Source organism: Anabrus simplex, chromosome 1 (assembly GCF_040414725.1).
Source record: "Anabrus simplex isolate iqAnaSimp1 chromosome 1, ASM4041472v1, whole genome shotgun sequence".
NCBI classification, from domain to species: Eukaryota; Metazoa; Arthropoda; class Insecta; order Orthoptera; family Tettigoniidae; genus Anabrus; species Anabrus simplex.
The window spans coordinates 639,090,920-639,104,189 of record NC_090265.1 but is presented as its reverse complement, the minus strand read 5'-3'; the positions used below and the strand labels follow the sequence as shown (position 1 = coordinate 639,104,189).

The 13,270-nt window shown below is 42.5% G+C and overlaps 1 protein-coding gene across 1 annotated transcript; it reads left to right on the top strand.

The window, feature by feature from the left end:
• Nucleotides 1-1,653: 1,653 nt before the first annotated feature.
• On the top strand, nt 1,654-12,316 carry LOC136871579 (uncharacterized). The gene is made up of 3 exons (XM_067145014.2): nt 1,654-1,783; nt 3,650-3,997; nt 11,713-12,316. The coding sequence occupies exons 1-3, from the start codon at nt 1,769-1,771 to the stop codon at nt 12,031-12,033; spliced, it is 684 nt and encodes a 227-aa protein (XP_067001115.2). The 5' UTR covers nt 1,654-1,768; the 3' UTR covers nt 12,034-12,316.
• Nucleotides 12,317-13,270: the final 954 nt, after the last annotated feature.

Sequence of the window (13,270 nt, the reverse complement as noted above, 5' to 3'; positions counted from 1 at the left end):
AACCAATGAAGGTTAAAATCCCCGACCCGGCCGAGAATCGAACCCGGGACCCTCTGAACCGAAGGCCAGTACGCTGACCATTCAGCCAACGAGTCGGACGGTGATAAATTAAGAGAGATAGATACTAATCAAGCATTTTGTCCTAGTTAATGTTAACATATGGACAAAGTTTGGCAGGTACTTTATTCTTAGAACAAATATTAATGTTAAAACATTCCTTAGCAGGCGAAGTAAGGCTCCCCACTCCCCACACTACGAAAAACGTCATTGTGCCAAACGCTGAAGGGCTAAAGGGCCCGGACAGGTTTCAAATTTTAAGTCTTGGATAGCTCTATCAAAATAAAAATAAAAACAAATTTTGAAAATCACTTCCGGCCTAAATGCAGTTCCGGAAAACAGCCTAAAATTGCTTGGTTTTTTTTTACTAGTTTCCTTTCTTATTCAAATCCTAGCCAAATGAACTTATTTACATAATTCTTACTGTATGTGTTCCTTGGCTCATTACCCTCATGCGTTTTTAAATTTTTGAAAAATGTTCCCACCGAATTTCTTTTTTCTATTTGCTTTACGTCGCACCGACACAGATAGGTCTTATGGCGACGATGGGACAGAAAAGGCCTAGAAATCGGAAGGAAACGGCCATGGCCTTAATTAAGGTACAGCCCCAGCATTTGCCTGGTGTGAAAATGGGAAACCACGGAAAACCATCTACAGGGCTGCCGACAGTGGGATTCGAACCCACTATCTCCCGGATGCGAGATCACAGCTGCGCGCCCCTAACCGCACAGCCAACTCGCCCGGTCACACCGAATGTAGTTAATATAACGGCTTAAGTGAAACTCTGCATTGACTCACATTAGCGCTCGTAGTAGTAGAAAAAGGGAAACTGCTAATCTAATAGACCGGATAACGATGATTAAGAAAATGATTGTAATTTTTAAGAATAAATAAAAATATATATTCTAATAAACAAACAAACACCATAGCACTACAGCCCTTGCAGGGCCTTGGCCTACCAAGCGACCGCTGCTCAGCCCGAAGGCCTGCAGATTACGAGGTGTCGTGTGGTCAGCACGACGAATCCTCTCGGCCGTTATTCTTGGCTTTCTAGACCGGGGCCGCTATCTCCCTGTCAGATAGCTCCTCAATTCTATCTAATCACGTAGGCTGAGTGGACCTCGAACCAGCCCGCAGGTCCAGGTAAAAATCCGTGACCTGGCCGGGAATCGAACCCGGGGCCTCCGGGGAAGGGGCAGGCGCGCTACCCCTAAACCACGGGGCCGGCAATATATTCTCATACTTTATTAAATTTATCTAAAATTCGTAGCTCATATCCCTAGAATGTTTTCAACACTGAGTTCCTGTGGATCCTTTCTTCGTATGAACCTCCAAAATGAGGCATAAAATATGCACGTCCAGGTGCCCGTAAGATGATTTCGTCTTGACGTGAACCACGGCCAACAATTCAGTGAACAAAAAATAATTACTCATTAGGTCTCAGATGCTCTCGATTAGATTGCTGTAGAAAGTTCTCACTGAACAGCGAGGGAGACCGTGCCAAATGTTATAGATAGGACATCGTGATCAGAACTCCCACTGGTGACGTCACAAACACGTACAGCAGCGACAACGTTTCTACTCTGCACTTGTCTTGTGCAATTCAGTCTGCTTTATTCTTCGTGAACTGTTGAGAATTGATCCCGGTATAAATGGTGCGGTCTCTAAAGGCTTTGTCAACAGTCATCCACAACAGTCCACAGCGACAAGTATGGCTTCAGTGAAGGTAATATACAGTAGAATCCTAAACTAGTTCTAGTTCTTAGCTGTGAATTAACCCTTATCAGTCTGTTTACCTTACTCGTACCTAATTTTCTCGAATATGGTTTTACTGCCTAGAGTTAAAAGACATTTATGCTAATCTCAATCTGAAGTTAAAAAAAATACAGTACTCTACGTCAGTGGTGCTCAACTTAATTTGCGGACGGGCCGAATGGCAGATTCCTAAACGAACTGCGGGCCACATTATTTTCTAACGCCGCCCCCTCCCCGTACTTCCCTAACACAAATACATCCACAATCTCCAACCAATTAATCAACCACTCACATGGCTATTCGACAATACAAACAATAACCTGACATGCAATAGAAAAGAAATCGAGAAAAGTAAACAATACTCTTTAACTTGGGATAAACTTACCACTTAGTGAGAGGTGTGCGCCTCACGGCACGGCATACTATCCAATTTTCTGTGTTTGGAAAGGTTTTTTTTTTTTTGTGTTCACAAATAAATTATTTAAACGACTTTGAATATCAGTATTTCATAAGAACGTCCGTTCACACAAAGTAGTAAACCACGACGAACCTCCCAAAGCACTAGTCATTTCTAGTTGATTTCCCAAACCGTACCACAATAATCCCCCCTCTCTGCGGAATTCTGCAGCTGTAATTCCAAGAAACGAATGGACAAATTCTAACCCTTACCTTCTTAGAGGTGAAGCTTCCACGGTGTGTAGTACAGTTTGCCGAAGTTTCAAATACATTGCCGTATTCTTTGTCAAGGAGACTGAAATGCCCCTACTCGATCCGTAATGCACAGAAAACAACAACGCGGTTCAACCCGGAAAATAAACTAAATAATCCTTACCTTCTTTTAAGGTGGGAATAATTATACATTTTAGAACTTTCCGAAAGTCCAGTGAATGAAACATCACGCCAAGAAGAAAATTACGAATAATTCAGAGATAATTCTTATGGTTTATCTCCTTTCTCCGTAAATTACAACAAAGTTCTTAGTCTACTATGTTTTTCCGTATCCTACGAAAAACAAACTGAAACTTAAGCACATTATAAAAACTCGGCCGGGGTCACATAAAATGCCTTCGCAGGCCGTATGTTGAGCACCCCTACTCTACATGATTACACATCTGGCTCCTTATCTGCATGACTTTCGGTTCAGAGGTGCCCGGGTTCGATTCCCGGCCGGACTGCAGATTTTAACCGCGTCCGGTTAAATTCCTCTCAGAGGCTGAATGTTTGGGGTCGTCTTAAAACACACCTTCATTTATACACAACACATAACGCTCCAAACCACCACAGAATCACGTAATAATGAATACATCCCTCCACATACGAGGTGTCAGGAAGGACATCCCGCCGTAAAACTGGGATTAATCTACATTAGTGCCGATCCCAAATAATTTTCAGACTAAGAAAGAAATACATTTAATTTTTAATCACCTTAAATACCTGCACTGCACACGAATTGTTCGTCCAAGGTTCCATTGTTTCTTCAGCAATGAACCTGACACGGGTAAACACATTCAAGCAGTCTAATTCTTGTATGTTACACCACAGTATAGATCTCTTCACAATTTCAGAGCTGCTCAACACATCAATGCAAGCAATTGCTGAATTAAGAGAAACCGACCGCGTCAATTTGAATGATGAGAATGGATCTGTCTTCCACTTTAAAACCGATGATTATGAAGAAAAAACTAGGATTTTTCGCATCCCGAATGAATTTTATTGGGACACTTCACTGAAAACCGGAACTGTCCTGGGAAAATAAGAACGAATGTGAACTCTATTCATTAAGCATGCGAAAAACCTACTCTTATCGATATAATGTTCATGTTAATTCTTTTCCCAGATACTTGCGCTGGTTGCGCTGCTTGCAACAGCATATCTTAACGTTAACGCTGGAGGTCATGGAGGAGGAGGTGGTGGCGGTGGTGGCCATGGCGGCGGCGGCGGAGGAGGAGGCGGCGGCCATGCACATTCTTTCGCCTATTTCCATGGCCCAGTAGAAGGTGATGCTCATGAGGTCCATGTTTCTGATGGCCATGGCGGTGGAGGTGGAGGTGGAGGACATGGAGGTCATGGCGGTGGAGGCGGAGGACATGGTGGTCATGGAGGCTATGGTGGTCATGGTGGACATGGAGGTCACGGAGGTCATGGTGGAGGCGGTGGAGGTGGTCATGGATACACTGACTACGTGGTAAGTTCCATTCTAAAAGAGTATCTCTGTTAAGTATTGATATTTAAAGGGGGCAGCATTTTTTGTTTTTGTTTTTGTTAGTTGCTTTACGTCACACCGACACAGATAGGTCTTATGGCGACGATGGGACAGGGAAGGGCTAGGAGTGGGAGGGAAGTGGCCGTGACCTTAATTAAGGTACAGCCCCAGCATTTGCCTGGTGTGAAAATGGGAAACCACGGAACACCATCTTCAGGGCTGCCGACAGTGGGGTTCGAACCCTCTTTCTCCCGAATACTGGATACCGGCCGCACTTAAGCGACTGCAGCTATCGAGCTCGGTGGGCAGCATTTTACAGGGAATTTTTTCAGGACTCGGCTGCAAGGTCAGCGTAGTAGCCTTTGGTGCAGAGGGCCCTGGGTTCGATAACTAGTAGGGACAGGGCATTTTAAACGCCTCTCCTTAATTCCTCCAGCTCGGGGGATGAATGCTTGTTTTAGTCTTGATACACCACTTCATTTATGTAAAAATCAAATCGCATTACCTTTCACCACAGAAACGCACAATAGCACATTCGTCCTTCCACAAAGGGTTGGCGTAAGAAAAGGCATCCTGTTGTAAAACTCGGCTAAGTGTATCTAAGGTACCGATCCTAGATAATTGGGGAAAGGGACAGGAATAATAATAATTTTAAAGGGATTTCGACAGCTGGCACAATTCCTATCCTCGCCGTTAGATGGGGACTTCCTTCATTCCATTCCTGATCCGGTCGAACGATTGGAAATAGGTTTTGGATTTTCAATTTAACTTCCCGCCCGAAGACTTTATTGTTGAATTTTTACTTTAAAAGTACATTTTTGGGACAAGTACACGGTCTGGAAAACAAGGAAATTACGTAGACAATTCCTTCTGTCACACAAGCTCGGAAAAGGTACCATCAATCGTACTCATCAGGTGTTTATTAAGCAAGAGATCTGATAAAAAATCTCTCTCTCTCTCTCTCTCATACATACATAAAAGAGTTTTATCTGTGCATTGCTCTTGGGCCGATAACCTAGATGTTAGGCCCCTTTAAACAACAAGAATCAACATCATGTATATTACTCAGAATTTAAAAAGAATGGTATTTCTGTCCACAGTAACAAGGAAATATACTTTTTAATGTTCGTCATTTCTCTCTGTCTGTCTGTCTATCTGTCTGTCTGTCTGTCTGTCTGTACGCGCATCACGATAAAATGGCGACGAGAATTTAATGAAAATCTGTATGTTAAGTCGGGGAATGAATCACTACAATCTAGGCTATAAATCATTTTATTCACGCTGAATGAAATGGTGGTTCAGGGGAAGGCGTAAAATTTAATTTTAAAATATTTATGTTATTAGTGGTCATACCGATAAATACCGCATAACTGAAGTCATATAGAATTAAATTTCCGATCTTTCGTGTCTTATACATTTCTACCGTATTGGCAATGATAACAGAGATATTAATGAATTTGTATTTTTGTTGCTAAGTCCATATCAATGCCGAGCGACGAGAAAATGGGTAAACAGAATTTCATGAAAATCGGTACGTAGAGTCGGGGAATAAGAAGCTACAGTTTAGGCTATAAATAATTTTATTCACCCTGGATGAAATGGTAGTTTAGAGGAAGGCGCCTAAATTTTAATTTTAAAAACCTATGTTATCATTCCTATCAAAAATCACTACATAACAAAAATTATTGTTGAGAATACAGTTTCCAATCATTTATGTTTTATTCTGTTTAACCGTACCGACTATGATAAGAATGGTATTTCAGAGTCGGAAGGAAACTAAATGTGAAGGTCTACAATATCGAAAACAAAATTGATCAACAATAACATTAAATTGACCATTGTTTGTTGTAATGTTATTTCTCTCTTCTCCTGCCACTCGTTTCCGATAGATGGGATTACTGCTGCGTACCGAGTATAACAGCCTGCTTGAATATTGGCGGGAAATAGCTAGAGTGTTAGATGACTTCCTTCTTTAGCATGTCATTCCTCTGGTTTATACATTTTCTGATACTGCTGGTACGTAACATATTGGTCCATCATAGTATTCCAGTTATTCGATCCTTACTCTGAAGCGCTGATTGGAATGAGCAGTGTGCACACTTTAAGGAATAATGGCAGGAGTGTTCACGGCTGTCTTCGGCCTGGTCATTACAGCTCTGGAACTTTGGACTGTTAGATCGGCAGCACGGTATTGTTTGCTAAAAGTGAGAAAATGTGTGGGTTTTTCATTTGATAGCATTGCTTTTAATCGCAAGATTCCTACTGACGTCATTGTAATGGCCTGTGTTGATTTCATTTGGGAAGACCACTAAGTGAGTCCTTCTGACGATGTAAAAAGGCAGGTGGAGAGAGTGTCTGCCATTATAATGAAAACTCCCCAACTTGATTGTTACTGAAGGCAACAGGGGTAAGGCGATCTTCATTTGTTTTGCGAAACGTCAATTTAGAAGTAAAGCCGTGCGGGGTATAAATCTTTGTTGACTGAATACCAAATAATGACGAGTAATTACAATTCTGACCATTTTTCATGTGAAATGAAAATTCACAGCCTGTTTCGTCATTCCACCGGGCGAGGAATGGAATGAACGAAGCTCCATTTAGTGGCAAGGAGAGGAGTTGTGCCGGCTCCCGAAACCTGTCGCATTTCTTTGAAGCAATGATTAATGACTGACAGATGAAATGATATCGGAGAGTGTTGCTAGAATAAAAGATGGCAAGGGAAACCGGAGTACCTGGAGAAAAGCCTGTCCCACCTCCGCTTTGTCCAGCACAAATCTCGCACCGAGTGACCGCCATTTGAACCAAGGAATCCAGTGGTGAGAGGCTGGCACTCTGCCGCCTGAGCCATGGAGACTCATTTTTCACGTAATAGGAGCAATTTACATTAAAGAGATCATTCAGATATATCCTCCACACTACGCATGTATGTGCAATGTTTCAGAACAGCGGTTTTCCTTGGAGAGGCACAAATTTTACACAGCGATTATTGCTTCTAATTCAGGTAGACAAATTCTAGGCCTGGTATCTGCTGACCAACCATAGAAACGGAAATGATAGAAACACACCCTGGATAAATTGCACACTGACAGTCCAGGTTGCCACGGCAATAACGACAAGTCTTCGCCTCCGTATACTTCTGTGTTACAATGTTCTCGGTACTGCTATAAGGCGATGAGGCTTGGATACTCATATTCAATTCCAGAAAAATATTAGTATGTTGTGCCACTCCAGACGCAAACTAAAATTCTCACGGGTGTATAAAGAACGCAACACTGAAATACTTTAACAACTATAAAAAATAAATGGATCAATTTGGTCATATTATGAGGAAGAACAATTGCCAACGTTCTGTACACAGAGGGTTCATTCATGGATGTTGAGTGTATCGATCAATGTCGGACTGTTGATACAACTGCAGTAAATACGTCGATGATATGTGTGAAGCAGTAGACATAAACTAACTAAACTTCAAAGTGCTTCCACAACAGATTTCTTTAAAGTAAAGAGGAAAACGAATATGATTGATGAGGTTTCATTTTGATCAAGACTTAGTTTCAGTGTACTGCATTTCGACACCCCATTAGGACTAATGTACCCTTTAACTATTTGTGTTGTGTTACTGTATTAGGCCCAGAGGCGTATTTATTTTTGTCAGCGTTATTGAAGAGATTTAATAAAATAAATGCCCTGGCGTCATCGGTCATTGGCTTACCAAGCAACCGCTGTTGAAATCGATATTTAGATTGTCGTAAATTTATACGATTCTTTACTTAAATACGTTAGAGAAAATCTGTTCTATCTGTGACAATCGCTGGCAGCGAAAAGACGAAAATAAATATGCACAAAAGGAAAAAGCCAAGAAAACAGAAGTGGATATAACTGCCGAGTATGATATAACTTTTGAAGGAAAGGAAGATTTTTCGGGTTAATACATTTCTGGTCATTATAGACAAATTTATATCTGAATTGAACAGAGAAAACAATCGTTGGAAGAGTTTTGTGGCAAATTTTAGTTAAGTAGTTTACATAGACCAGAAAACATTGAACTAATAAAATGTGCTAGAAAACTGGAAAAGCGTTACAAAGACGAAATAATTTTTGGGTCATGAGGTTATCCATTTTAAAGCATATTACAGTATATTGTGGGCAATGAAATAAAAACATCCTCCTTAAGTACACCGCACACAGTTTCGTTTGAAAACCCCAATCATGGACAGTTTCGTATTTAAGGGATGGAAGTTAGATTAGTTTTGTCAACCGCGGCAGCAAACTGTTCGGCCGAGCGCTCTTTCTCACCCTGAAAAGACTTGGGATTTATTTACGATCACCCCTGGCACCAGATTGAGTGACGAGTCTTGCCATCCTCTTCATGAATTCTGACATACTGTGCCCTTTTTAAGTCGCCTTATGGGTGTAATACACAGCAACTAGACTATGAAGACATGGTAGACGAATTAGTAACAAAGAAAGTAGACAGTAAATCACTTCTCGGCTGACTGAGTTTGGCGAGTTCAATATGCATAGTTTTTTTGCTTGTTTCCTAACAATTTGCTCTACGTCGAGCCGACACTAGGTCTTATGGCGACGATGGGATGGGAAAAGGCTATGCAAGTTGAGGAAGTGGCCGTGGTCTTAATTAAGGTACAGCCCCAGCATTTGTCTGGTGTGAAAACGGGGCATCACGGAAAACCACCTTCAGGACTGCGGACAGTGGGGTTCGAAACCACTAACTCCCGAATGCAAGCTGATAGCTATGCGACCATAACCGCGCAGACACATTTATTTGCTGTTATTATTATCTTCTTTGCTGGTGAGACCTAGTGTTTAGTGCACTATGTCTTCTGGTATGGGCTAGACCAATTTTGTTACTTTCATTGACCTGTCTCAGTCTTATCCTTGCTTTGACAATATGAAAGTGACTGAGGTATGAGCGATGATAGTAATGCCATTCGTTATGAAGCCAGTCCCTGCTATGAATGGTGTGAAAATCTTGCTCATAGGTTCGGTTGGTGCATACATTTCAGTGGGCTTGGCTGACTGAATAGCAACTTCTGGCTCAGTGAGGAAAGTAACGGAAAACTAGATAACGCCTTATTTCCCTAGTATGCCTCTTCAATGATGCCTAGGCCATCTATGGCATCTAATGGTGCAGCTGCTGAGGACCAAACCAGCCTTCGGGGTGAGGACTATATATACATTGGCGCCAAGTGGCCAAATTTCCCCTGATTAGAGCTACAATCAAATTTAATTTTACTAACCAAACATGTTTTTTATTGGACTACAGCTGTGAGTTTTCATACATTTTTTAATATTGGTTTAACTGCGCACTGACACAAGATATTTTTCTCAATTTCCATTTCGTCGCACCAACACAGATAGGTTTTATACCGACGATGGGATAGGAAAGGGCCAGGAGCGGGAAGGAAGCGGCCGTGGGCTTGATTAAGGTACAGCCTGGTGAAAATAGGAAATCACGGAAACCATCTTCAGGGCTGCCGACGGTGGGGTTCGAATCCACTATCTTCTGAACGCAAGGAAACAGATACGTGATTCAAACCACGTAGCCAACTCGCTCTGTGTTCATATGTAAGAGGTTTCACCAAATCCGTTTACTTTTTCCGAATAACTTGTTCATAACGGACATTTTATCCAGGATAGCTCTGAAAAGAGCTCTTTCCTTGATATTGTATCATAATCGCTGGGAGATCTTTCAAAAAATAGGTTCAGCAGCCAGAGTTGTTGCTTTCTCAGCATCACCCAGGGGTGAAGGTTAAACGTACGGACGTGAAGCAACATTATACCCGCAGACGTTTTTCTGCACTTCGTCATTTCTGGTGAACATCTTCCCGGCGGACATCGTCTACCGCGTAATATGTGGACCACACAGACTCGAGTGAGGACAAAATACAGAAGATACAAGCACTCCCTTTACAGCTGGAATTATAATTCAACGCCAGAATGTGACTGTGCGCTACGGCAAACAGTTCTACATATCCCTTTCAATCGCTGACCACACAATTGTGTGGGTACGAATTTTTATTTCTTACTAAATGAAATCCTAGACCACACAATTGTGTGGGTCCTGTTCTGAGAGAATGACAGTGATGATAACTTTTTCTTACCATTTTCACTTAGCTATTTGATCATATTAGCCTAATAAATTATATGATCCATTTACTTTGGCTGAAAAAATTTGCTCAGGATTGAAAGGGATTGCAAATTTCGGTGCTGTCCACGTAGTTTGAGAGACTTTCTGGAACCAACATCTGAAGCTCAACAGTCGATCAAGCAACTGGACATTCAAATTTGATATGATGCCATATGATTCATATTTATTGTTTATGTACGTATGTATAAGGCGTGATCAAAAAGTTTATGTTTGAGGGCATTGCTGCAGCGGACATGCAACGTAGCGCGACTCCGATGCAGGTATATAAACACGGACATTTAGTGTAACAGTCACGTCGTGCCGAGGTGCGTGCGTTAAATGCAGCCATGTGAACTATGGCGACGTAATTACCAAATCCGTCCAAACAGGACCAACGTGCTGTTATTCTGTTCTTGGCTGCCGAAGGACAAACACCGGTGGACATCGGAGAATGAAGACTGTGTATGGGGCAGCATGTCTGTCGAAAACCACCGTTGTGGAATGGTGGACCTAATTCCGTACAGGTCGCGTTTCGACACAAGACGTCGGTCGATCTGGTAGACCAGCCTCATCCAGCAAATCAAGTAAGAGACACTCGAGCACCCGCCCTATAGTCCTGCTCTGTCCCCTTGCGATCATCACGCGTTCGGTCCCCTCAAAAAGGCCTTGAAGGGTCGAAGCTTCCTGTCGGACGAGGATTTGCAGTAGGCGGTTACGGACTTATTCACGCAGCAGGTCACTGTGTTTTACCACACGGGGATCTTCAACCTGGTGCGTCAGTTCACCTGGTATTTGCATATATATATATATAGGGTGGTCGCTAACAACGTGAACCGTTTGTCTGAGGGTTAGATGGTTGGTCATACTGATAAATAATTGAAAAAATAGATATCTCACACCATTGTCATTTTATCAGCTCCTTCAGTTAGCCAATCAGATAGCTTCGTGGGCGACTCGATACGGGGTTTGCGAGGTAGTGTTGCTAAATCTGTACGAGGCTTATGATCGGCTTGAGAGCGCCAATAGAAGAAATAAACTTCTCCAGGGGAGGGATCTGTCTGCTGATAGACTTGCCCCATAGCAAGCACGCTACGGTAGCACTGGCTGACACCCACCATGTGTTAGAGTTTGATGCTCATTTCTTGACATGGCTCTCTAGCCTGAGCAAGCCACGTGCAAATAGCAACACCGCCCCGTAAAGCCCATTTGAAATCGCCCGCGAGGCGATCTCAATGGCTAACTTCAGCAGCTGATAAAAAGACAATGGCGTGAGATATCGACGTAATTGTTCCAAATTACAAATTAGTACGGTATGACGAACGCTCTAACGCTAATGTATTCGGTTCACGTTGTTTTCGACCACCCTGTATGTGTAACTTATTGCCGTATACTAAATAAATAAATGCATAACATACATTTCGTAAATGCCCAAACAAATAAGCTATAGATTATGATCACTGTATTTAATTCAGTTTTTCGTGTCTACTATAAAATGTTACATTTTGAAGCTGTTTGAATGTTTTCTTCAATTTCCTTCTGTCTTTTCTAGGCCCATCCAAGGTACGAGTTCGCGTACGGAGTAACTGACCACCACACCGGCGACAAGCACGGCCAGAAGGAGTCTCGTGATGGACATCATGTCGTGGGCGAGTACACGCTGAAGGAACCTGGTGGTAATGTGAGGACCGTCAAGTACCACGCTGACAACAAGGGAGGCTTCATCGCTCACGTCACCAACAGCGGTGGTAACGACCACTCTGGAGGTACCTATGGCGGTCATGGACATGGAGGTGGTGGAGGCGGTGGCGGTCATGGACACGGTGGCCACGGAGGTGGCGGTGGAGGCGGTCACGGCCATTATTACCACTAGAAGAGAAATATCGGACCCAAAAACTTTAGTTCTTATGGAACATAACCCACTGAAGTTCAACATGATAACCTACAGCTGGAAAAGGCACACGGAATAGGCAATATAGTGATATGAACATTTTTCGAGACATGGTTCAACCGAACAACATCTAACCATGGAGTGAAATACTTTTGTCGCCTCAAAATTTTCTGCTCGATATTATACTTGTAATTGTTAATATTCTGTTATTGTTGTTGTAATTGTTGTTTCTTATATTAAACGTTACTTGCGCTTTCATAATTAACCCTTGTATTATTTGGTGTTTCTACCTCAATATGACTCATTTATTAATATATGAACAACCTAGTTCAAAACTTAGAATATAAATTGGAAGGAGTTTAAAGGTGAACAAAATAACTTCTTCCTTGGCGCCTTCTCTCCATCTTAACTTTGTCTTCTTGAGTCGCCCTTCGAGACCATACAAACTGGATTTACCAAATGAGTTCCAGAGTTCTGACAAGGGAATCGTTCGGGTTGGACCAATGCGATTGCAATGAAACTTTGTTGGATGATCAGCTGATTGCGTGGGGCTTGTCTGGTCCAGCCCACACAAATTCCCAATGTGTGTGTGTGTGTGTGTGTGATGGGGCGGGGAAGGAGAATCGAATTTGAATTTACTGGTTAGAATTTGCCACTGAGGCTGATGTACAATGGGCGTTCAATATATAACGAAACACATTTAAATTCTCGGCCAATTTCGGTTTAAAGAAACTGGAATTTTGTTTGGGACATCATTGAATATTCCTACTTCGTCTCGTCTCGTAGAGTTTCATTAATTTCCGGTAAGTGGTATCGCTATAACTTGCCTTCAAAATGGCGTACCAGTCAGAAAGCAGTTATTGAGTTTATTTGGCGGAAATTTATTCATAGGCGCTTGTAGAATGTCTACGGAGATCTGACAGTGGACACAAGCACGGTGAGCCTTCTCCACGACAACGCAAAACATCACAGAAGTCTGCGTACCCGACAGGAGCTCACAAAACTTCAGTGGAGTGTTCCTCATCCACCCTACAGCCCGGATCTCGCGCCTTCTGACCTCCGTCTCTCCGCCCCAATGAAGGATTCACTCCTCAGGACGCACTACGTGGATGATGGGGAAGTTATCGATGCAGCTCCGACATCGACCAGTCGAGTGGTATCACGCAGGCATACATGCCCTCACATAACGGTGGCGTAAGGCCGTAGCATTGAATGGAGA